This window comes from Phallusia mammillata, chromosome 5, assembly GCF_965637545.1.
Source record: "Phallusia mammillata chromosome 5, kaPhaMamm4.hap1.1, whole genome shotgun sequence".
Taxonomy (NCBI): Eukaryota; Metazoa; Chordata; class Ascidiacea; order Phlebobranchia; family Ascidiidae; genus Phallusia; species Phallusia mammillata.
The window spans coordinates 25,923,632-25,950,417 of NC_137256.1; the positions used below are offsets into that span (position 1 = coordinate 25,923,632).

The window sequence follows — 26,786 nt, forward strand, 5'->3', positions numbered from 1 at the left end:
CAGGAGAAAAAAATATTAAAAACATGTTGTTACAACTGACAGCGGCTTTGCTGTATTATACCTCTCTGGTCAGTGGACAGCAGCAATGCAGTTACGTCACCGTTCCAGTGTGTGGTGATGACGTCACTGTCACACCTGGGAGTCTGATAAGTGGGAGGGGAGAAAGGGGCGTCGCTGGGCCACCAGGAAAAATGGGACCTAGGGGATTTACCGGGCAAAAAGGGGATTTCGGCGCCGTAGGGCTAAAAGGCGATATTGGGCCGCCCGGCGAAGTGGGTTTACGGGGATTTCCCGGGTTAAAAGGCGATAAAGGAGTTGTTGGGCAAAAAGGAGAAGCCTTAGATTTGGAAGATTTTAAGCGAGAAATGAGAGAAAGACTTCGAGGTAAAACTGTTTTATGATTATTTAAATGTATTGGTTTTGTGTTTATCTTTTTAAATTATATCTACTTTAATTATCGTCGTTAAGTTCTACACACAGCAAACGTTTAAAAGTGGATGCGTACACAAAGTACGACAGAAAACCCTGCCACCAAAACGTACCACAGTATCAAAAACTTCAATAAAAAAATAAAAAAACAATTTTTGAGCAAAACAACAAACTTTGAAGACCGAAATTATATTGGAATGTGAATTAATAAACCACTTGGCGTATCACAGGTTGTCTACCCTAGAATCCAACATAACAGAGTTTCATTCAGCACACCCATTGTAGTTTTAAGCAGTCACTGGTCGTAAAATTAACGTTGTATAGATTTTGCAAATTTTTGCCCTCTAGTACTATTTTTTTGCCAAAAATTCGGTTATGTGGTGAGATCATTTTATTTAGTCTGTCACATCTTTTAAAAACCTTTACCAACACGATCGCTAAACCGTTTTCTTTAATTGCTTCAAAAATGTGTTGTCAAAAATAAACATTTAGACGCACAGAGTTTCCCGGACATGTCGCTGAAGCATCGATGCAGACCAGCGAACACAGCACACTTATCAATAAATCATAGTACGCCAGGCCTATTAAAGGTGTTATACCGAATCAGCTGGTCTTCCAAGCATTCACATATGGCAAGGCATGGGCTAGGAAAATCTAGCATGCGGTGGGATTCGAACCCACGACAGGAGTCTTTCCGGGACTCGAAAATAACTTTATACCTATACCTATGTAGCATTCATTTTTTAATTAAAACTCCTTATAGTCACACTAATTTCATTTACCCGTGAAAGTAAATTATTTAGACTCGAAACTAAACTATTTTAGCTTCTCCTTTCTATACAGAAGGTTCTGCATTTTTAGCGACAGAAAAATCTTTTTGCAAATATTTTTCTTTGTTTTGATGTCGAATTGTACATTTCAGAGATGAACAGCAGAATACCAGCGACCAGCTGCTCAACGTCATCAGTGGATGGTTACCAGAGGTTTATCAGTAACAACAAGGAAGCGGTCTGTGCCGAAGGTTGGACGGTAAGTCGAACAATATGTAGAATAACAACGGAGAATTACAACACTGGTATATTTCCTGCATGACAGGTCTTTCAACGACGATTTAACGGAAGTGTGGATTTTAACCGAAACTGGCAGGAATATAAAGATGGATTCGGAAACATGGAAGGAGAATTCTGGCTCGGTGAACAAATAATTTTGTTTAAACGCGTAAATTGAATTTGACCAAAACTTTAAACAACCCAGGTTTGGATAAAATAAAAAGGATGACAAGTGGACAGAACTGCAAACTGAAAATAAAGATGACAGGTTTTGATGCCACAACGGCTTACGCTCAGTACAGGTATGATTTCTACCACAAAAATAATACGCCCAAATGGTGGCGCTACAACTTGGTCATGTAATAGGTTATTTGTGGCAACCGGAGATCAAATTGGACAGAAACTCGGCCGAGTGGTCCGGCGCGCCTGACCCACATACAGACATAAAAAACTGATCGGGTTCGAACCCCGTAAAAAAATGAGCATCAAATTTATCTGCATTAAAAAACGTTATGTTAAAAAATATCTCATATAAAAAGTAAAAATACAATTTTCCTTCAAAACCTACTGTCAGTGGAATCGTCTATTCAGTACACGCACATTTGTTCTTGAAACAGAACGAAGAAATGGTGTGAAGTGACTATTTGCAAAATACTTTGGCAGAACCTATAGGCATGTAAAAAGTATCTAATGGTACGGGTACAGATACTAAACATGGTATAGATATAGGCAAGTCCCACTCTGATATTTTTGAAAACTCTACGCCCGTGTTCATAATACCATTTAGCGTTTGCTTTCTCTTTTAAATTTACAAACATTTGACGGGCCGCATGAACTTTGCCCACCCCTGCATTAACGTGTCGTTTATCATATTTCAAATTGAAGCAATGCATTTTAAACGAAGCTACAAACGATCTAAATATTCTATCAGCAAATAAAAAGGAAATTCGCCATCATCTACCGTTTGCATTAAACACCTGGTTAACACAAAACGAAAGGTAGGACGTGTCGTGGCAGGTTTTCGGCTGCATAGTTTTACAAACATAATGTAATCCCTTGGATCAAACTTTTCCGCATAAGAAACGAATCCATCTTCGACATAAAGCTTCAGTACATTGTTTGAAATCAATAAAAATTCTGGTGGCGATTACAAAAAGTAATACAGGCTGCATTTTTACCGGTTCGGTTCAGGTTTATTGAATTTAACCGCTCAAACCGGTTCGCGGGTTCGGGTTCAGTTCCGTATCGACTCCCAGCGTTAAACTAAAAACAAAAACATAAAGGAAAGCGAAAAGTGTGTCCTGGGCGACCCAAAATAAACAGAAAAACACCAACATGTGTTTTGTTTTCGCAGTTCGTTTGCAATCGACGACGAATCAGACAATTATCGTTTACATGTTTCTGGCTTCAGTGGAACGGCTGGTGACAGTTTGGAATATCACAACGGATACCAATTCACCACCAAAGATCGGGATAATGATGGGTAAATACATTTTATGTGAATATGTATGAAAATATTTCCGCATTGTCAGATGAACAAGATTATTTTTGTTTCATTGTAAATTTGTTTTGTGACGTCATATTGCAAGACAAAAACAATTGTGCAAAATCAATTGCACAGAAATAATATAAAAACAACAGGCAAAAATACAAAATAAGAATCCTAAAAAAATTGACCAAATTTGGACAAAACCGAATAATTAAAGAAAAAAAATCTCAACTGCAGATATTGAATAAAAAATTTGCAAAATTAATTATTGACTAAGTTTTAAAAAAAACTAAGTAAAAAAAGGAAATACAAAAATCTCCACATCAGAAAAAATCACTCGCATGTTTAATAATCGTGTTTAAAACCGTTTGTTAAAAAAATCAAAATACACCAAAAACCAAAACATTTGGTAGTTAGTGTGTGACGTCATAAAATCATCAAAACAGCCTGTGTGACGTTACAACTGATAAAGTGATGGCGCTATTGGTTGAAACACACATTTAAATATTCCACTATGTGTTTGTGTAGTTTGTATCGAGGGTAAGTTTTATTGGAATATTACATTGTGACACAGGGCGGGTTGGGGCAATTGTGCACTTGCTTACGGCGATGACGGTGGATGGTGGTATAATAATTGTGCCCATTCTAAACTCAACGGTGAATGGGGACGATCAGAAGGTAATTGGCGCAACATGCTCTGGTATCACTGGAAAGGGACGAATGAAGCGATTAAAGAATCAACGATGATGTTTAAATGCGAATAAAATCAACATTTCTCTTCCAAAGATGAAAATATGGACTTTTATTAATTTTTCCCGTATCAGTGTAAATTATGTAAATACAATTACCCTGTTGAATTAAGTGTCTAAATCTCGCAAAACTTAAAATTCGCACAATTCTACTTTCTAACCGTTAGTGATTAGGATTTATCAAAAAATAAATAAAGTTTTTTTCTAAAAGCGATTTCACCCATTTTTATGCAAATTAATTTCAATGCAAAAATACTTGCAGAAAAACCGTGGTATTATTACTTACAATTAAAATATGTGTAAAAATGTTTGCATTAAAAACGTAGATTTGATTTTGTGAATACAATACACGGCTTAATCAGCACTTGTTAAATTGTGTTTCGAGCTTTCCACATTATGTAAAAAAGACAGAATAAGCAGAAGTTAACGAACTTTATTTCAAAATTTCAACTTACTGCACACAAATGACGTAGCTCTGGGAAAGTTAGAAATCGCCATGGAAACCAAAGTTTAGCCACCTAGTGTTCGACAATTGGAAACCACGTCACAAAAATGTCGAGTCACCTTCAACGGTTGCCCTGGTAACGGAGAAAAGGTTGAGTCACATTGTTGCCATGGTTTCGAAAGTTAAAAGTTGAAACCCACTTTGTCACCCTTTTGTCATGGAAACAAAGCATCATTTGCTTCTCAAATCGTTGGCATGGTAACTCCCTTTGAATCGTGCCATGGAAGATTGGAAAACATCGGATTTCTTCGGAAAATAGGAATAAATTTGTCAGGTGACCAACGTATTTGCCAGTAGTTTTCAACCAGGAAGGAATTCTAAAACTTGAGAAAAGGAATTTACTTTCATTTGTAGATGTGGTTTGGTAATATTATAATCCACTTAACTTGCTTGAAGCTGAATAAATTATTAAACTATAATAAACTTCAGTGATTTTGTTACTAACGCTTTTTAAGAAATTTGTAATTATATAATTGTCAATAAATTGTAAACTTAACTTTATCTAAACTCTGCCTTCAGGGAAGGGAACCCATAATTACCTTTTGAGCCTGCTCGATCGCTGGAATCTTTCGTTAACAAATGTCGAATCAATTTCACTGCGTCGTCTGACAGAATTTCATCTCCCTTTAGGCCACTCGACGTCTGCAACGTGAAAAACAAATTGCAACAACAAAATGAAACATTTTGACAAGTTTATTAAAACAATGAACCAAGAATATTACCCAATCATAAGCTGGTGACGTCAGAATCATGACGTGTTCTTTGAACTTAGGCCAAGAATAAATCAAGTGCATTTGTAGTTTCATGACCAAAACGGGTTTGCATTTTGTTTTTGCGACTAATTAGCCGCGCCAATAGAAAGTTGAATCACAAGCACCGTTGCCTGCCTCGTATGCTGCACATGTCAGCTTCATAGCAGGGGATCGCCAGTTTGACCTTCAGCCAGCAACTACAAATATATTCGTTACTTTGGTCAGCCATATAGCATTTATGCCAACCGGCAATGCAGTATTGTACAAATCACAGGTGTGAAAAACAAAGACATGAATGACTTCTGCAGGCAAACCATTGAGTCTGTGTAGCTCAGATAGTGATTTACCCAGGTTATACACAAACCCGATTGAAGCCAATTTGGCGAAACGTCACTCCGCAAAACTGTGCACTTTGTCAAAGCAATCAGAGTCTTCAAACTTACAGAGTCTGTCTGTTTATCTGCTGGGGTCGCTTGTTGTGCAGCAAAACTTCCAGGTGGCGAACCAACCACTTCATCCATCTTGGAAATCTACGCAAATGTAAATAAATCCGACTGAACACATTTATGAAAGTAACATTAACAAAATATCTGGTGTTAAGCTACTGGAATTATCAAATTATATGCAGCAAAAGATTTCTAAATTGTGTCACTAAATCTTTGCTTTCGCTGAGTCATCCTATGTTTTATCGCTTGATGATGAAATGCAGTTGTGCATGACAATGCTGGAATTCATTTATAACTTTACATGGAAATTGCATCTTGCATACTTGGTACTAATTTAAGATACATATGTCTCATATCCAGCCAGTATGAATCTCATATCAAAATCTCAAAAATGAAGATAATTTGTGACCGGCAAAATATTTACGCGGACCTGCAGTTGGGAACCACTGGTCTAGAATACTGAAGCATGTAGCAACCACATGAATTGCCATATACAGGACAAGAATCATTATTTTATCACATGTTTGCAACAACATGCGTAAGTCCTAACACTAATGTGTTTGTGTGTTGCAATTACATTTACTAACACAGATCACTTAATCGTTAGTTTTGATGAAAGCTGTCCTTTCATGAACATTTTACTCTTACTTGCCTTATTACCTATCACACACAAATGAGAAAATCCTACCTCAGCAAAAACCAGTCCATAGATGTTTTGTTTCTTCTGAATTTGTCAATTAGGTTGTAACACTGACTTGTTTGTTTGTAATTAATCTCTTCTTGTTTTAGGATCTTAAAATAATACCTTTTTATCAATCTTTTATGTGACTCAAGTGGATATAAACGGATGTAACTGAAGTGGCCTCTTCATACCACTATTGATGACAAGAGCATTTTTCGAAACAGTTGGTTAATAAAACATGTTGCTAAGTTTATTTGGGCCCTTGTTATCCCTACTAAAAGTGTTTCACAAGATACTTGTTTTTGCTGAGTCATCTTATGTTTTATAGCTAAAATACGACAACAAATGCCTGGGCTTCAAAAGTAGAGTTCCAGGCTTAGAAAGTGATAATTGAACCTTATTCTAAATGTACCTCATGTTTGCAAAATAAAGGGTACAAATGTCATGAAATTGCAGCCTACATCAGACTACAATAGACTGGGTCATGCGCCAAATGCAAGCAAGAACCCTAGGCCAGTGCACAGACAAAAATACATTGTCAGCCTTAAAGTGGGCTCGTCCGAGCTGGAGCAACAAGAATATGAAACTAGATGGAAATTATTTTCCTAATGATGTAGTTTGTGATTGTCTCATTTCCAGGCTTTTTGTTTCAACCAACCAAAATAAGTATCTGACACATCCATAAACCAATAACAAACCTGCAATATAGCACTTTTTGACTTTGACTTTTCTCTCATTAATTCTGTATGTGTTTGATAACCAAGCCGACCATCAGGGTAACAAAACAGTTGTAACAAACATTCACATCTTTCCATCAGTTTCTCAACACATACCTCCAATACTAGTTTCAGTTTCGATCAAATTCTAAAATTAAACAAAACTAAAGATAACTTTGCTTATGCGTTATAAAACACAGAAAGTTTTTTAAATAGATTTCAACTGAAAGTTTTTTAAGCTTACAGACCGAACATTTTTAACCAAGTTTTTTGTTCTTTTGTTTCACAGTTTTAAGTCCTAATTTTAACCAATGATGTCAAAATGTTATCAGTCTGCAAGCTTAACAAGGATTTGGACATATTTAAATTGAAAATTGGAAATATTCTATCTAAAACGTACCTAAAAACCCGATGTACCAGCAGTTGAAAAACACCATCTCATAGACTTTCATGCTTGTTATGTTTCACAATCACAACCCCCAAAATAATTCATTTATATTAACCTTTTTTACATCCATCCACTGATTTGTTTATTGCTGTCATTATGATAATCAAACATCGGAACGAACATTGTGATGAAGAAACTGATATTTCGTATTGACAAGTGATATAACATTCAGGTGAAGGTAATCCAAATGGGTCGGAGATGCCAAAAGTTGGGCAGTGATCCAAAAACCGACCAAATAAGGAAGTTTTTTACCTGTTTAATGATGAAATTTGGTAATATTTTAGAAGGCAAAGAGGACATTATCAGAGAAGCAAAAATTACAATATTTTTCTACAAAAAGTAAATAAAATCCTAAATTTAATTTGACACTATGACAGATATTAAAATATAAGTTACAGTTGTTCTTTACAAGCTTGCTAGAAAGCTAGGATGAATTTTTATCCTTTCAATTCAACTGGTTAACTATAAGTTAAAGTTGCTCAAAATGTGGCAGTACAGCAGCTTGTCTGCATAGATAAAAGTTTATGTAACCAGAGCATCTTTTAAAATGTATATTCTGGTGACTGTATTATAATGAACCATGTATTAATACAAATGCCTTTGTGGCTTTTGGCTTCTTAATGAACAAAAATCAGTTGCTCAAAGATATACATCTTACATGTTTAAGAGGTACATGTGTCTGATTTAAGAGGTACACATGTTACAACATATGGTGAAGGTTAGTGCAATGAATGAAATTATTTTACCTCAATATTGTCCACAAATGTTGGGATTCTTCCCCAAGCAAGCATCACAGAATCATTAGATGAAGACTTAGAAACAGCTGACTGCAAAATATTTTACATGTAAAATTAATCACAAACTAAAAAGGTGGTTTTCCTAAATATTTACATTTTATATGTTCTTTATTTTATTTAACGATTTACTATACACAACATTTGAAATCCTAACATAAATGTTTTTTGCAAAATCGATAGGTTCTCCACACACATGCTTATGGGAATTGGGTCTGTTATAAAAATGTTGCAAGTATTTTTAGATTCTGAAGGACAAATTAGTAGAAAGCATCAAGCCACATTATTAACCTGCAAGTTTTTTTCATCCACAATTCTCCAAGACTCACTTGGTGGAACGGGTAGGGCGGTATTTCGTGGAATCCAATCTTGGATCCTGAAAAACAAGTCACACATACTGAGTGTAAATATACTGAAGGGCATAGCAGATAAAATATGTTGTTTTGCAGTAGCTCATACCATCATCAGTTATATTACAAAGTCTACATGCAGGTATTTATCCCTCATGTAGTGAGTGTAAATGTAAAGTTAGAAAATGCATCACAGCACCACACAATATTAAACATCTCAAATACATAATGGATATTATTACAAAAGATGATTACAATAAAAAAAAAATCTTTAAATTCTGCTGTAGTTATGTTTTGATTAAACACAGTTGAAAGAATAACACAACTTGATCAGATCCGTATTATCTTACTATGTATGGGGTTGGGATGGGATTTATATTTTCTACATCTTGTGGTAAAGCATCTTTCTTCACTGATGAAATTGATGTGCTGTGAATATCCTTATATTCCTTGTGTTGGGGTTTGAACTTCGGTTGTGGGCTGGAGAAAATGCTGCAAACAAACAATATATTTGAAATGTGGCGGAAATCAGCTGCTTAAATTGTCACTTGGTTTTGTATGTTACATAAAGTTCAAAACTGAAAAAAAAAAACTAAACAAAATTGCCAGAGAGTTTGTGTGTAGAGAATACATTGTGTTGCAGATGTTTCTAAAATAGCTGTCATCAAAATTAAAGCAAGTTGTGGTGTAACAGAATAAAGAACAGATAAGATAAGTGTTTGTGACAATAAATGTTTTCGCTTCATGTATTTGCTATTTACAAGCCCATTAGTAATTTGTTTTGGATCATTTTTTCTTGGCTTTTTAAACATGTCCAGCTATGTTTACAAACTTGTTTTAACTCCTTGGTAAGTAAAAATATAAAGTTCAGTTGCAAGCAGCTGTTTGATGTTTGTGAGTTTGAAACATGAAAATGCGCCATAAATTTGATGAAGTTATTGTGGATTTGCCAGCTTTTCTAAACATTAAGATTATTAGTTTCAAACTTAACAGCAATAATCTTGTGCTCACAGAAAAGTGGAAACAATAAAAAAAGCACAAAGCTTTGTATGTTAAAACTAAAACTTTATGCAATTGGTCTTGCTGTTGTTGTTTTTATTTCAAGCCCAAATAAGCCTAAATCCCTCTATCAGTAATTAAGTGCAAAAATAATATGTTACATCAGTACATAAAAAGGGAACTAAACCATTGGAGATACTAAATTCTGCATGATATTACATGGTGATTTGTTTAATGGAGAATTTGAAAACCGCTGACAGTTAAAGCTATTTGGATTAAGGTGAGTGTTTGCAATTGAAACAAGAAACAAGAAGAACAAGAAAACTGTTTTTACCTGCTTCTTCAGCTCAACTATGTCGACAGGAACTTCCTGAATGTGGAATATTTCAAAATTGGAAATTGTAGGCTAAAGAAAGAAAACAATTTTGAGTTGATGACTACTAATCTGTTACTGATGCGCAAATTAATGGAAACAGTATGAAACCAAAGTTCAAACATATCGCAACAATGAACAGCACAACCCACAAAAATCTAGCTGGTTGACCAGTCAGCTAAACCAGCTTTAACATGGAAGCTATCAAAAAGTATAAAGACAATGTAAAGTATGGTTGAGAGTTAAACTGTCACTGTTTGGATGCATGGAATTGGGGTCATTCGGTTGTCAAAATATCAATGAAGCGTTAAATTGACCAAAACATTAACCCTTAAATTTACCAAAACAAGAACTCAAATACCTTCTTTGCTTTGTTGTATCGGTCCACTTTGACACAAAGAAACTTGCCCTGTTTGTGTCAGTTCAGTCGGATTTCAGAAACATTGAACAAGTTCTTCACTCGAACTTCTTTCTTGGATAAAATTGCAAGAATTGTGAGCGAGCTGGTATCTTGTTTTGCTCGGGTACCCAGAAAGCTAACATGTTGGCCAAGGGTGATCACACAAACTCACTGAAATTTAAGAAAAAGTTTAATACTGATTTGGTATGTTTGTTCGAGGTTACGAAAAGTTTTAATACACACCTCACTCCATCAACTGGTGTGCTCTTTTTGTCCAAAAGTCCCATGCTCTGTAAACAGCATGTATGAACATTAAAGACCAATAATACAAATCTTTCGATAAAGGTAGAAAATATGTGAAATTTTGCATGTAAATTAATACAATGAATTTGTTTAAAATTGTTGTGTGCAGAATGAGGGTAACTACTTTGTTATATTGTGCTCCTCAATGACAGTTATTAGGTTTTTTGCTTTAGCTACTTACAGGAGTTTCATAGACACTTAGTACACCTTGGATTTTCTTACAAAGTAAGTACCATCATAACTCCATCTGCCAACGAGCAAATTTCACACAGGTTAGTTAAACAAACTTGTTTGAACAATGATAGGCAACTTTTTCTTCCAAAAGTCTAAATACAATCATCCACACACACAGTAAATGAATTTACCATGAATAGTTTTTTTGTCAAATAGTCTGTAACAAATATACAACAGTTGGGGTATTAATTTGGTCTATTTTTGTTAATTTTTTGTGTTATACCAATTTTTAGTAGCTAATGAAATCTGATATGGGAAAAATCGCTCAAAACTTGTACATTTCTCTGCAGGTTACAAAACATCATGTCAAGTTTGAACATGTAAAACACAACATTAAGGTATGTAAAATATTTCATTACATGCTTGCCTGTCATCAACTCCAGACATGTCGGCATGGAAACCCATCTTCTTTGTGCCGGTAAAAACTTCCCATATTATAATGGACTGGGCATCTTCACTAGTTCCTTGTTCCTGCATTGGCCTGAAAGTTACCAAGTATCTGTAAAAAACAACAAGGATATTTTTGTCTCTGTTTTGTTTTAGTTTGGCTCACAATCCTAAAATCCAACCAATTTTAATAAATAATTTAAGCACTTGCATAAAGAACAATGAATGGTATCTTTATTTTACAGGTAATTGCAGCAATGCAGACTTGTTAAAAAGTTAGAAAAGTGTACAAAATCAAGGATATCCTGAATATAATACTGTTAGTTCAAATATATGCATGCTGCTCGGGTATGTTTCAAACTTCGAAGCTATAACTGTACATAAAAACTCAAGAAGTGCATTACAACATATTATATATATATAACACATGTATTATTTTTTATGTAAACTTTGCACACATTAGGTAAGATTAAAAGCTCGTTTATAACTTTGCAAGGTTGTGCCAGATGTCCATTAAATATGGGTTGGTAGATTGTAAAAAAGTTGTATACACCAGACATTAATCATTTTATTGAACAAAACCACATAACCAGAAAACAGGGCCAGGCATAAATCTATCTGTAGTGCAAAATAGTTTACTGCACCCTGATCTATACTAACGGCCACTCCTCACCTTTCAGATGGTGAAAAGTTAATAAGTTGGACACCAGGGTGGGCAAATCTCTGGATCTGCTTGAAGTATTCCCCTCCCAATAAAGCAATTCCTTGTGCATGAAATGTGGCCAAGTATGATCCTTTAGGTGACCACCTTGTGCATGTTTCAGTCCACCTCGAAAAAGTTTAAAATACATGTATGATTTTAATATACCCTTGCTCAACTTGGAATTGCCATTTTGCACAATTCTTAAAGATTTGACCATCTTTTTTCTGATGTCTATTAGCAATGTATGCTTATTGCATTCCAACAGTATTGAGATTTTTGTGTTGGCATGCAATGAATTATCTTTGCTAAAAATAAATTTTCATGAAAAAATGTTGTAATTAATATTAGATAAAAACTAAATGCAACATAACTAACTTATTTCATGAAATTTTTGTCATTATTTTATTCATTATGGGGCGTGCAAACCAAAAACAATTTGTCATACCTTCCTTTCTTCACTAGCAACTGGTTCTGCAGCAGTATTGAGGTATATAGCAGTCTTCTCACCACCATCATAAATTACACCAAACTGGTCATTGCTTTCCTCCTCTTCCAAATAGTAATGCAAGTTGCCCTACAAACAATGCAACATTCAGCAGTTGTTAGACTTATATAAGCCACAAACATGAAAAACTTCATGAAAGGGGATCCATAATAACAAATCAAGTTGCGTTCATTAACCCATGTTCTGACATTTTACATACAGTATACCGTATGTGCTATATTATTCTGTATTTAATACCACCCTTCAACTTTGGCACATTAAACATTTTTTTGCACAAAAATAAGTAATACTAGAGTGGGTAATAATTTCTGCTAATCAATCAACATAATTTATCCAAAACACATCAAATTCCCCCAGTTGGAAACATGCCTTGATAAGTTATTTACCTTTTTAAACACAACCACAGCACTGTAAGGGTCCGACAAACTTTTAATAGTGAAAATTTCAGAAGCTGATCAAGTCGAGCAGACAAGCAGCAGGAATCCTCATCACCAACAACCATTCCCCGTTGAAGTTCAGCCTCGTTCCTTCCAAGGTCACCTGACCTTGACCTCCAGAACCCCAATCAGACATCCACTGGAGGGCAGGTGCTGCGGGATATAAAAATTTCACATCATATTCTGCAACATTCAAATACCTTCATCAGGTTTTTATAACACTTTAAGCACATAGTACAGCACACACACAAAAAATAATGCAAAACGGCATTGTTTTATCAAAATTTCTGTTTTATAACTTACACTGGGTTGGCACTGTACCACTGGATCTAAATGTATTTTGCTTATACCACAAACAAACATATCATATTTCATTTCATTTGGCCCTAGAAAAAGTTTAAATCACAAACGTTCAATAAATCTATTAATTAATCCTGTAATGTCTTGTCGGAATAGCATCTAGTGAAAACTTAAAAGTTGGAAAATCAATAAGTTTTTATATCAAAGTTTCAGTTTTTATAACTTACACTGGGTTGGTACTGTACCACTAGATGGAGCACTTGTGGTTGAGGAGAGTTGAAGTTGCTCACTTCGAGGTGCAGTGGGATTAACGGGAGGGAGTGTTTGGAGTTTGGGGAAGCGTGATTGTGTTGATGATCGGATCAACATCTGCAGACAAAACACAAAATTAACAGGAACCTCAGATTAAAGTAGGTTGCAAAATTTTGCTTAAACCACAAACAACTATACATATTAAAGAATTTGATTAAATAAGCTCAGACAAAAAATATACATTTTTTAAGACCACATAAACATTTAAAGTTTAAATTTAAATATGTAAAGTTTACATCAAAATACAGTTACTAGTTTTGCAGAGTTCCTATACACTAAAGGTAGGCAACTTTTTGCATATGTAGGCCACAGAAACAGGGATATTGTGAAGGCGGTCGCAATAATGCTAATGCAATAACACAAGAATGTAGGCAAACTTAAATTTAGGGAATTTAAACTCATATTTGTTCGATGTAAATATGTAAAATTTCAAGTAATATACAGTACTTGCTAAATTTTAACCTTAGACATCTTTGCTTAGGATACAATCATGCCCAACTTCAACACAACCATATTACACAGTCCCAATGCAAGCACACAAAATTGTGTCTCCATTCATAACAATGCCTATTCCTAGCAATAACTATCAGCGTTAAACTTAACAACTCTTGGGTATGAGTGAGATACAAGAATCAGTCAGACTGCTGTAGCGAGCGGGTTGCCCACCCTTGCTTCAGTTGTGATTAAAACACAAAAGGACATGCAGACTACTCAATTTTGGTTTGGCAGCAACAGAGAAAGCAGTAAGCCTTCCACGCACTTTTCTGATAACTCATAAAGCTTTAAACCTACCTTCAAACTGGTCAGTTGCCAACACCTATGTAATGATGGTAGTGGATGGTTGGTACATCTGGTGGCAAAATTGGTCTTTTACTGGCAACTGGTTCCATGTAACCACTCCATGATCCTTCCATAGGATGCGGAAGTTGTTTTAAAGCAGTTTTGGAAATCTCCACTGGAGGGATGGAGCACCTCCGATAAAATATTGTTTTTGAATTCTTAACTAGTGGTGAACATAAGTAGCAAAAAGTTTTTTTCACAAAGCAATATTAAACATTTACTGAAACTAAAAGAGTGTTATTTATCTGCAAAGAAGTAAACCAGAGAAAAGAGAACCTCTATGTTCACATGATAAATTATTAGTTATATTATATGTCGCGAAACTGTTAATTCAATAACTTTCAAGTGAAAAACTTACACTTCTCAATGACAACAAACTGTGAGATGCTTCTCTGAAACAATTCTGTAAACACCTTGTTTCACCAAACTAGAACTGAATTCCATTATTCCATTGTTCTCTCCTGTCATCTGTTTTAATGAAAGTACATTGCTTTTGAGGACAAACTTGATTCAGTGGCATTCAAACATGCATTCCATACCTATGCAGTAAAGTAGCTAACAACAGTATCTAATAATAGTGGTGAGTTATACAGAGATGTATAAAAAACTATTTACTTTAATGTAGATCACATGCAAAAACTTTGTAAATCTATTCTAATGGCCTGATAGGCCAGTTTGATTTCTAACTGGTTCGGTAGATTAAGCTGGAGAGTCTAGCGATCAGTGAAAACTGGTTGTAATGACACCATCTATATTGTGATGCTAATAATGCCTGTTGTCACATTGCTTTGCATCCATAATGGGCTTACATACAGTCTGAAGACTGCATATGACATCTGAGCTGTTATTACTTATCCCAGGCCAATAAAAACTATTCAACGTTTATGACTACAGGTTGTGCACTCCTGGCCCGCAGTAACAATAATATAATCACTTGACCATGCAAGTTTATTTTTTATACTTCCTGTGTACAAAAACATTTGCTATGTATGAGGTAAACAAGTTGCTGGAAAATTGTAAAAGGTGTACAAAGGAAGAAAGTGGAAGAGCACCAGCCTAGACTAATGTTCTGTATTTTCAAACCACAGCTTCACCTACCATGGGGAAAGCGCAATCATGGGGAAACCCCATTTTAAGTCCCCAAACTTGACACCAGAGAGAAGCCAGCGCCCAATTGCATGCAAAAACTTAATTTTCAATCAGGTAACTTAATTTTAAATTTTTCAATGTTGGGTAAAAATATTAACTGCCGGCCATAAAACTTGTTTTTTCATACCACCAGCCTTACTAACCATGAGGGGGGTTTCAATTCTGGGGAAACTCTATTTTAAGCCCTCAAACTTCACTGGGTTGTAGGTCGGAAAGTTCATGTTTTATCTCAGCTCCAATCTTCGAAGTGTTGACAAACTTCATGACGGGAATCCTTCAACAGAATTTTTTTTTAGTGCAGGAAAGGCAGAAACACATGTTTTCCTACACAGAAATAGTTTCTGGTGACACACTTGATTTAAAGTCCACATCTTTTTGCAGGCAATCCTAGATCACATATAGTTGTATAAAACTAATGCAATGCAAATAGATTAAAAAAGACAAATTGGGGAAAAAGCATTACAGTATATTCAGAAGGATGAATGACTTAATGATTTAATAAATTTGGGAAAAAGCATATTATACATATAATACATGCTGTAAAAATCATGTTCCTATCACATATATTTAAAACTCAAAAGAATAAATACACTAAATCTAGTGTTTATTTTAAGTGCAAAGCATGATTAGTTTGCTATAGTACAGAAAATATGGAATTAATCCAGATATTTTTCTTGCCTATGATTTGCCACATTTGAATGCTTTATCTAACATAGTTTATAATTTGATTTCTATAATGTTTTTTTACAAACCTAAGGCTATGTAAAAAAAAAAAAAGAATATTGGGAGTCAAAGGGTAAATTTAACATAGTTATTAGTTAGTAATAAAATACTTTCATACTGCATAAGGCACAATGCACCAACCAACAAATACGAATCTTCCAGGTCATGTACCTTAGTAGTTTATCATGACATTCAAATTTGAAGCTCAAATACACAAAAACAAAACAATGTATTATTTCCATGTTTTTAACCTAGTCGATAATAAGTTACTATGCAAACTAGAGATGAGGGAGTGGAACCACTTGTCAATGGTTTAGGTTCCGGTTTGCTAATGTATTGTTTACAAGGGTTTAGGTTCAGTTTAGGTTAAAAATATATATATTTTCCTGTTTAAGTTTTGCAACAGTTCGAGCAAGTTACCCTGCTTGAAACGGTTTGCATTTTTTCAATCAGTTTAAATCTTGTTTTGTTCAACTTTATTTCTACCCATTATCCACACATCCTTTATTGTACTCCAAAACACTTTTAATAGTGCAAGATATAACACCTTATAATTAGTTATTTTTGACACACACTTTATCTATTATCCTACATAGACTATGGTAAGTTATTCTAAACAATTTTATGGCGGCTATTACAAAATATAATAAAAGTTACCTGTTTCAGTTCTGGTTCAATTTCTTAATTGTTAATCATTTTTTCTTGAAGCAGTTTTTATTTAATTGTGTGTCACAGTATTCTAATAATGAGGATTAGTACTGTGAACTGTAAAAACAAACACTTTTAAAAACATTTGAAAAAAGTTTTAAAAACACCAACATCCCATATAAATAAATACACTGTTTAATGATTTGGTGTAAAAACTTTAAAGTGATTTCGCTCATTGTTATGAGGTGTTTTTGGTAGATTTTGTTAAATTTGACATTAAAAACAGGGATACTAAGCATCCACACCAAAAAAACAAAAACAATGTAGTTTGTTTTGAAATACCTTTTGTGTCTGTTTGATTGCTGGAATCTTTTGTTACTGGTATAATATTGCTTGTAACAGTTACAATGGTTTACAGAATATGTGCACTGGAAATAAGTAAACAACAAATGCAAAATCTCAAACACCAAAAACATGATGCTTTGGGACTTGGCCCTTTGCTTGTATACATTTCTATTGTTGCATATGCACAGTCTTTGTTACAGAAACTAATCAGTCATATCAGTAACTGAAACAACAAGTACTTTTATCGGCACTTTACACAAAATGTATGGCAAATTGTATGGCAAGTTCAAATCGAATATTTCGTATATATAAGGTGTTTTTCAACGTTAGGTATGATTTTGCAATCATGTACTTTATAAAGCTACCATTTTGCCACAACCTTCATGGTAGTTGCGTTACAACTGTTAGTTATACATTTAAACTGTTTTTGCATTTTTTTGCAAGAAAAAAGTTTTGCTGTAAGTAATAAACTTAATATTGACCTGACTTATTCAAGATAAATTCAGTATCCAGCAGGAAAATGTGGTAAAGTTCTATTGCTTATTGGCTTTGGATTTTTACAGGCACAGAAAACCAGTCAATATGTCATAATATTCAAGAGTATTACACACTTTGTGTTTACAAGAGGATAATAATAAAACAAATCACAACCATGTCGAAGAATATTAATTAAAACATGCGTATTAATAAAATACGTATTACTTATTAAATACATTTTATCTGTGAGCTTCAATGCTAAAAAGCGTAGAATATTGTGTTAACATTACAGAATCACTGGTGGGTTTCTGTCAAAAGAAAATTTGAAAACACTTACCGAAAACTTGTTACTTCGCACAAACCGCGTGTCAAACTGCATTATTAACTAATATGCTTTCCTTCATAAACTATTTAAAACAGCAGTTAAATAAAGCACATTAACATTTTACAAATTAGTTTTATGCCAGAGACCGAAACGCTCGTTTGCAAACTCGAGTTTTATTGTTTACCTTTTAAGATTTCTATGAACAAAATAAACCGATTTAAAAAAGCAAAGAAATCAAAAATTCAGGGCAACTTTCGAGAACCGAAACAAACGTGAGTTATCAAGTGATTTGTTTTATGTACTATTGAATTTGCCCACATCGTATGTAAACATGAGAAAAAACGTGGGCCTGTAGGCTAAGGAATGTATGACAAGACCTCGATGTGGCTTTGTACACATCTACGTCATCACGTTTTAGCCTTAGGCGAACATGAAAACGGTCGCGTGCACAAATAATCAACTCTATTTCAGTTTTGTGCATTTGTTGCAGCTGAGTTTAGTTGAGTAGAGTTTATTTGGTTTAGCGGAACAAGACATAGCGACACAAATTATCACCAAGCCAGAAATAGCTGCGCAACGTTAAAACGCAATGGAGCAAAAATCTACAGTATAAGCTTACTTTAAACTGAAATGTAGTTAATTTTAGTTCAAATAACTGAATTGTTTTAGTGGTGATTAAATCATTTACAGTAAATAAATGTAAAAACTAAGTTAAAACAATTAAAATGGCAATAAAAGGGTTATGTATAAATAAATGGAGAAAAACAAAAACAAAAATGAAACAAAACTAAAACGATTGAACAATTGGAGTTAGCTTAGCCTACTTCGACTCATGGCATAAGGACGCTTCAATGTAATAATTTCCCTGCAACTATAACAAAAACACACCAACGGCTGCAGACGGCAAAATTTCAGGATATAACATATGCAAAATTTAGCAGCACTTGCGCAAGGCTAAATTATTACACTTAAAGTTTCTGCGTTTGAAACTTAGATGATAAACGCTTGTGAGATTTTAAGAAAACAAAACACTGCATACGTGTGTGTGTAAATTGTTAACATGGACAGTCAATTGAGGTGGAGATGAGAGCATGCAGCGCTACCCGAACCAGTGTATTAGTAAACCAAAACCAACAAAAAATCGTGCAACGTACAAGGTCTAGACGTCGGTAAATTAATGTCGCGGAATGGTTTTATAACGAATAAGTGGCTTATGCAAGGTGAAAGAATGCCTAAGAAACTCTAAATTTAGTCCCCTTGGTGAATTAACAACTTACGAGAATCTAAGTTAGTGTGTAAATTTTTTAACTCGTGTAAAACAAAACGAACTGACGTTTGTAATAAATTGTCTTGTGAAACTGGCATTTCTTTGTGTTGATAGCATTGCCCTCGTTTTTGCAATACACCCTGGCAGTTTACTTGTGTACAAACATGATTGTGTATTAATTTTATTACGACAATGAAGCAATAGGTAATGATTTACCAACGTTTTGTGCACTTCCTGTACCTGATAGGCAATAGCAAAGGCTTCCTTTTTTGCAAGCACGTAATGTATGTTGTGTACAAACATGATTTTATGGCAATTTTATTACGGCAACGAAGCAGTGGGTACCTGATAAGTAATAGCGTAGGTTTCCTCTTTGCAAGCACATCCTGTCTGTTGTGCACAAACATGATTTTATGGCAAGTATATTACGGCAACGAAGTGGTGGGTAAAGATTTACCAGAGGTTCGTGCGCAAGTTATTGGTGTGAAATTACACAGTGTAGCAGAACCGTGAAGAAAAAAAATTATATTGGGTTTATATGTATGCTTTACAAATTGTAAATTTGTGTTTTAAATTTGGTAACAGCACGAGGCAATGATTTTAAGGTCGCGTTTTACGAAGTGACTAACAAGTGTTTGTGAAAAAGGTTCATCATTGACGAAATTTGCGACAAGAACTAAACCAATTCAGTAAATTCATTATTATTTTAGGGGGGTTGATGCGCAACAGTCGAATAGCTATGTGTGTTTTTAACCTTGGGTAATAGGCTACAGTGATTCGGGTTTGACAGTGACTACAGTGAACCGGGTCAAATTTGCGGTCCATGTGTTTTGTTTTGTGTAGTTTGTGTTCATTTTGACTCTGGCAATCTGAAATGCCTAAAACATGGAAATCAAATTATTTTGGTCAAAACCCAAGCAGGCAAATAAGATTTGCAACAAGAAATTTTTGGTAATATTTGACTTCTCGGTAGGTTAGAAATGTTTATGTAATGGTTTAACTACTTATCTCAATGTGCGCTCAAATAAAAAAGGTATTGATTCCGCACAAAGCTAAAGCTTATAACAGCAGTAAATTAACACACAAATTAATTTTCCCGTCTTTTAATCTTAAGGATAATAAATATTTCGTAACAATTTATAAGCGCACGTTTAAACTCTGTTTTGTAGTAATATATTATGAGGTGAAAAGACAATGTTTTGATTAATTTATTTAAGATTAAGAAACTTAAATCAGTTTGCTACCGTGCTAATAGAGACGAAAAAACACTTATCCATTTCCAAAGTTGTGTGGCCTTTCCATTGAACAATCCGTTTTAAACCGAAGTTTAAGACGGTTTTTATGCAATATTCGTTGCAAAACGTCGCACAACTAAAACACTTGGTCGAGAAACAACCCTACAGACAAACCTGGTTAATTGCACAAATATTTATTAATAAAAATGTTGAGGTATTTTATGCGATTAATCGGATTGTGCAATTATCTGGATACTGTACAAACAGCACAACAGAAGTTCTCAATTACGCTTCCGCAGATGAAATAAACTTATTGATTTGGCAATTGTCAACAGTGACATAAATGTTTTTTTCCCCTTTTTTGATCACAAATACATAAAAATCATAAGATTAACGTCCACACTACAGCTCAGAATGTAACTTGACCATTCCTAACTGTTGTACTAGCAAAAAGAATGTGATAATGTTATATTGCTTATTGGCTTTGAACTTTTATAGCCAGGATCAACAAGTCAATATGTTATAATATTCAAGAATATTACAATAAGTAATCGCATTTTAACCTTAGGCAAACATAAAACAGCGCTACCCGAACCAGTGTATTAGTAAACAAAAACCAACCAAAAACGTGCAACGTACAAGGCCTAGGCGTCGGTAAAATTATGGCGCGGAATGGTTTGGAAATGAATAAGTGGCTTATGTAAGGTGAAAGAATGCCAAAGAAACTCTGGATTTAGGCCCCTTGGTGAGTTAACAAAGTACGAGAATCTAGGTTAGTGTGTAAATTAAAACTCGTGTAAAACAAAACGCAGTAACGTTTGTAATAAACTGTCTTGTGAAACTGGTATTTCTGTGTGTTAATAGCGGAGCCCTCGTTTTTGCAATACGTCCTTTTTGGCAGTTTATTTGCGTACAAACATGATTGTGTATTAATTTTATTACGGCAAGGAAGCAGTGGTTACCTGGTAGGTAATAGCATAGGCTTCTTTTTTGCAAGCACATCCTGTCTGTTGTTGCAAACATGATTTCATGGCAAGTTTATAACCGCAACGAAACAGTTAATGATTTACCAGTGTTTTGTGCGATTGGTTTGCACCTTGAATGTTACCAGGCTAAAGTTGTTGAAAGCATGGCGCAGCAGTAGAGCTAAAAGCTTTCAATAAAGTTTGCTCAAGTTAAATGAAAAGAAATACCGCGTTGGAAATTTTCGACCTTCAAAGCCCTGGTGTCGTATTTTAGTGGTACATCCTGGCTTTTGAAGCGAATTGAAGCGTGTCTTTTAGACTTACACTTTACAGACGGGCAAGGGCGCTTTTATATTCGGCGGCAAATAATAATGCGACTTGGCACTTACCTGGGATTGTTTTAAAAATTTAAGACAAAATATTTTAGCTGTTTTAGTTAACTATTTCAGGTTTTATAAGATTTTGTGTCAACTTTGTTTCTGGTTATAATTTTGTTAAGCGATATTTTTGTTTGCACGTTTGTTTTACAATTTGCCAATTAACATTTAATCTTGTCATAGTATAGGCTAGATCTAAAAGCAAATCACGTGAGAAAGTCAAGCTAATAATAGTCAAATCTTTCACATTAACATAACCTGTACGAAACAGTGGTTTTGAAATACGTATTCAAGTAAATATGTTGCAAATACAGCGGCCTTGTGTCCATGTTTTGCAAACCGTCTTATTTGTTGTGCATTTGTTGGACGTTGTTAGTAATGATTTAGCAGAGTATTGTGCGCTTGATTTGTACCTTAGTGTTTCATGGTTAAGTTTGTTCGTGTGACAGCTGTCAGTTTGTTGTAACAGAACCATGTTTTTTAGTTGTGAAGCAAATATAAATGTGTCTGGCCAGTATTATCTTGCAGTATAACACTAACAAACTGTCGTCGTCAAGATTTGACACTCTTTAACTCTATCAGTTGCTATATTAACCTTAATACTAATTAATGGTGCTTTATAATTTTGAAGTTTAGGTTCAAGTATTATTTTAGTATAAGCACATAAATAAGCAGGAACGAACTTTACATAGACAAAGCAGTAAGGAAAGTGATGTTTCCGGATTCAAACAACAAGGCTTTTTCAGCCAATCAAAAACGAAATTTCCGAATTTCTTACGGTTTTTCGTTTGTCGTTACGTCACGTCTAGGTTGCCAAGCGGTTACTTTATAGAGTTTGACTAAAAGTCTGAGTGGGCTAACTGGCCTGATTCCAGGACAGTGTTTCACCATAATATACTCACATGGTAGTCCAGCTATTGTTTCCGTCCCGCCTTATTAAAGCTCCACGCATGTGGGATGTGTAGCAAATGAGTTGAGTGCTTTAAGAGCAGGAAAATGACAAATCTGAGCTTGCGTGGTTGGTTTTATGCACCTATCATGCGTTATGTTACTACGTTTGGTTGTTATTGTGCTGTTGGGGAGTATTTAATGTAGGTTTTATCTTTTCATTCCGTCTTTAAACGCGTTGATTTTACCTAAAATATAGTTTATTGATGATTAAATTAAAGTCTGGTGAAACCGAAACTTTCCTATATTGGCTGCATCTTTGATAAACTAATGTACAACGACTTTGACCGCGTATATAGGAACTCTTGATAGACCAAAAGTCAAGCTTGAACGAAGAACATATTTGTTTCAAAGTTACTCATTTCAAACTGTCAACAAAAGGTAGATTTTGAAAAAAGACCGGACTATGATCATTACAGAAAGTTTAAAGAACAGACCTTTCTAATGAGAGAATATGCAAAAGTGTGTTGTGAAGCAAAAAGTTTATTTGAAGAAGAATTCAAGGCGCCGAACAATTGCTAAACACATAAACTAAAAATGGTGCAGAAAAAAAATCAAAATGCCATGATAAGTAACATGAAGTTGAACACTATAGAGCAGTGGTTCTCAAACTTTTAATGTTTTTTCGAAACGGTCCCTCTGCCATTGTTTCCAGAGCTCGCGGTCCTTAAGCCTAAATGTGCATGTCAGGAAAACGAAAGTTGATTGCAGGATTTTAGCTAGTTATGCAAAATTGCGCATAACAATGATCCAAAGACAGCTTGAGACATCAGAGACATGACAAAAAGCATTACGATTGTGCGCAAACATTTTTGATAGTTGTCATTCAATAAAGGTTATTGTTTAGCAAATGGAGACAGTAGCAATGGAGACAGTATTCAAGCAAATTTGTTGCAAATACGGCGGCCTTGTGTCCCTGTTTTGCAAACCGTCTATTTTGTCCTAATGGTAAAAAGTAACATCATATTTCGCAGGCTGTCAATATTTTAGACTGGAGGTTAAGTTAATGGACAGGAATTTAAAAATAGGTTTAACGCGTTGTAAATGTTCAATTTTGAAAGTACACCATAACTGTTGAACTGAAATTATGTTTATTATCGAGTTTATAACAGCAAGTTAGTAATGATTTAGCAGCGTTTTGCGCGCTTGATTTGTACCTGAGTGTTTCAAGGTTAAGTTTGTTCGTATGACAGTACATGGTGTAACAGAACCATGAGGTTTAGTTACAAAGCAAATATAAATGTTTCTGCCCAGTATTATCTTGCAGTATAACACTAACAAACTGTCGTTGTCAAGATGTGACACTCTTTAACTCTATCAGTTTCTATATTAATCTTAATACTAATTAATGGTGCTTTTTAGTTAGAAGTTTATGCTTAAATCTTGTTTCGGTATATGCACATAATTAAGCAGTAACGAACCTTACATAGACAATACAGTAAGGCAGTGGTTCTCAAACTTTTTTTGTTGCGACGCCCCTGGACAAGTTTTTCTGGACTTGCGACGCACCAGCAAATAAAAGTTAATGAGGAAAGTTATGATTAAAGTTGGGTTTATTGATACAACCAACAAAAAGCCACGAAACAAAACTTTTTTGCGACGCCCTTCGAAAATTGAAACGACGCACCAGGGCGTCGCGACGCACAGTTTGAGAACCACTGCAGTAAGGCAATTGAATTATTGTTTCATTGTTTAAATCAGTGATGTTTCCGGATTCAAACAACAGGGCTTTTTCAGCCAATCACAAGCGAAATTACCGAATTTCTGACAGTTTTCGTTAGCCGTTACGTCACGTCTAGGTTGCTAAGCGGTTACTTTGAGGGGTTTGACTAAAAGTGAGCTAACTAGCACTCACATGGTAGTCCAGCTATTGTTTCCATCACGCCTTATTAATACTGCATGCTTGTAGGATGCTTGCATTGCGTTGGGTGCTTTAAGATCAAGAAAATGGCAAAACTGAGTTTGTGTGGTCGGTTTTCTGCACCAACCTTGTGTTATATTACTTAGTTTGGTCGGTGTTTGGGAGTATTTAATATAGGATTTATCTTTTTATTCCGTCTTTAAACGCGTTAAGGCCGCTTAAGCCACATCATTGTGATTTTACTTAAAATATAGTTTATTGCTGAATAAATTAAAGTCTGGTGAAAATGAAACTTTCCTATACTGGCTGCATCTTTGATAAATCAATGTATAACGACTTTGACCCCGTACAAGAACACTGGACAGACCAAAAGTCAAGCTTGAACGAAGGTCATATTTGTTTCAAAGTTACTCATTTTAAACTGTCAAGAAAGGGTAGATTTAAAAAAATGACCGGACGATGATTATTACAGAAAGTTTAAAGAACAGACTTTTCTAATGAGAGAATATGCAAAAGTGTGTTGTGAAGCAAAAAGTTTATTTGAAGAGGAATTCAAGACGCCGAACAATTGCTAGACGTCATAAACTAAAAAATGGTGCAGAAAAACGAGTCTAATTGCTATGATAAGTAACATGAAGTTGAACACAATGGAGTATTTTGAAGGTGATGTTTTGTTCAAGATAAAAAATAAGTTGACAAAAGGAAGCAAAATTGTTAGCAAGTTGCCCACTATGCAACAACAGGGGCAACTGATTTCTTCAATGAAGCAAAAGTCTGGAGGTCTAATTACTTAATCTGAGTACCTTCAACTTTTACAAAGTGTGTACATTAAATGCCTGACAGAAAGTTTTGGCCAGCCAACAAGCTGGATTTTTAGTGTATTGCAAAAGTTTTATGATCCATTGTATCAAAGTTTCCAAACTAGGACATGTGATATTCTATAAGTTGATGAGGATAAGGAGGAAGGAAAAAATTTGGATTTTTTTGTGATTTTTTGTTTACTTTATCCAAAAAAACTTTTTTCTAAAATGTTCCTAAGGTCTAACAAGCAATCAAAAGTGTTAAGAGGGGATCTGAAAAATTAATCAAAAACCTTTTAAAGTGTCTGTACTTTCTACACAATGTTTTTTTAACATATTACAAAATATAGAAACACTTAATTTTCAGGTTATCTTGTTAACAGTAATGTTACAGCTAACAGTAGGCTACTGTGAAAAAAACATAGTGAGTGGGAATTATAAAGCCAAGTGATTTACCGAGGCTTGCAAATTAAGATTTTTAAAACTGAGCCTGTAGATTAGTGATTTCCAAACTGTGTGTCGCGAAAGATTTGCTTTTTTACCGTGGAAGCTTTCCCTGGTGTTAAAGACTTGATGATGAAATTCTGTGTGCATGGAAACGTTTAGCTCATATTTTTATTGGTAATGAAAAGCATTCTCACCCACCACAATCAAGTTGAAAATTATCATTCCTAAAACAACTTTTGTTATGTTTAACTGCGAAGTGTGCTGCAGTAGAAAATTTTAGTTATTTAATGCGCCGCCTGACTAAAAAGTTCGAGAACCACTACAGTGTATACAGTGCACAATGATGCAAGCTATGTCAAGGTATCATCAGTGCAACTGATGACAAGACATGTCATATTGGCTAGTATAGCCATCTAATGGCCCTCCAGTTTGTTTGAAGTAACAGGATTCCCTAACAAAGATTTGACACTGGCTGTCTATAAGTTTTTAAAATACACCTTAAAGAGTTTGTACAATTAAAAACTAAAAACGTTTTAATGCGTCTGCATACATTAATCATTAAACCGAATAAGTAAAAATCTTTAAAACAGACACAGATTTGTCGCCAGCGGCTTGTAAAAAGTAGCTGTTTACCACAAACATCACACAAAACTCCAGGCGAAGTGCAGTGTCAGTCATGCATAACCAAAATGCGCAAGATAATAATAGAAACGGGAGGAAAAGAGGAGCTGGACTACCATGTTAGTATAGGCTGTTTTCACAAAATATTATTTCGGACTGACTTTATCGATGAGCGTTTGAATTAGCCTGGCTATCAACACTGTGTATCGCAAGGGGGCTAAACTATCGTCATGGTTGTTTGCGGAATGCCTGTAAATTAAGGTAGAGCTACTAACACTGAGTTTCACCTTTGGCTCGACCTGGGAACTTCTGGTAGGTAGCGCAAAAGAGCATAGGCGTTTATGGTGCTGACTCAGCAATTATTCTTATCATAAACCCAAATTGCTGTAACAGCAC

The 26,786-nt window shown here is 34.8% G+C and overlaps 2 protein-coding genes across 8 annotated transcripts; one reads left to right on the top strand and one right to left on the bottom strand.

Annotated features, from left to right (window-relative positions):
* Positions 1-1,353: 1,353 nt before the first annotated feature.
* On the top strand, positions 1,354-2,965 carry LOC145227977 (angiopoietin-related protein 1-like). Its single transcript, XM_080092943.1, has 4 exons — positions 1,354-1,458; positions 1,525-1,637; positions 1,776-1,780; positions 2,802-2,965. The coding sequence occupies exons 1-4, from the start codon at positions 1,354-1,356 to the stop codon at positions 2,963-2,965; spliced, it is 387 nt and encodes a 128-aa protein (XP_079949069.1).
* Positions 2,650-17,598, bottom strand: LOC145228641 (eukaryotic translation initiation factor 3 subunit B-like). 7 transcript variants are annotated; one of them, XM_080093822.1, is made up of 24 exons: positions 16,732-16,839; positions 15,495-15,625; positions 14,561-14,670; positions 14,155-14,334; positions 13,278-13,419; positions 12,700-12,903; positions 12,254-12,382; positions 11,779-11,934; positions 11,086-11,217; positions 10,425-10,471; positions 10,143-10,352; positions 9,743-9,814; positions 8,760-8,901; positions 8,351-8,435; positions 8,012-8,092; positions 7,321-7,517; positions 6,800-6,965; positions 6,108-6,211; positions 5,417-5,503; positions 4,944-5,170; positions 4,761-4,863; positions 4,362-4,544; positions 4,172-4,294; positions 2,650-2,741 (listed from the first exon to the last, which is right to left on the bottom strand). In XM_080093822.1, exons 7-10 carry the CDS (start codon positions 12,322-12,324, stop codon positions 10,426-10,428), a joined length of 405 nt encoding a protein of 134 aa, XP_079949948.1. In that variant the 5' UTR covers positions 12,325-12,382; positions 12,700-12,903; positions 13,278-13,419; positions 14,155-14,334; positions 14,561-14,670; positions 15,495-15,625; positions 16,732-16,839; the 3' UTR covers positions 2,650-2,741; positions 4,172-4,294; positions 4,362-4,544; positions 4,761-4,863; positions 4,944-5,170; positions 5,417-5,503; positions 6,108-6,211; positions 6,800-6,965; positions 7,321-7,517; positions 8,012-8,092; positions 8,351-8,435; positions 8,760-8,901; positions 9,743-9,814; positions 10,143-10,352; position 10,425. The 7 variants fall into 7 exon arrangements, with proteins under 7 accessions (XP_079949948.1, XP_079949946.1, XP_079949949.1 ...); XM_080093820.1 differs by having other exon boundaries at positions 2,724-3,673; XM_080093823.1 differs by lacking the exon at positions 2,650-2,741 and having other exon boundaries at positions 4,134-4,294; positions 4,362-4,467.
* Positions 17,599-26,786: the final 9,188 nt, after the last annotated feature.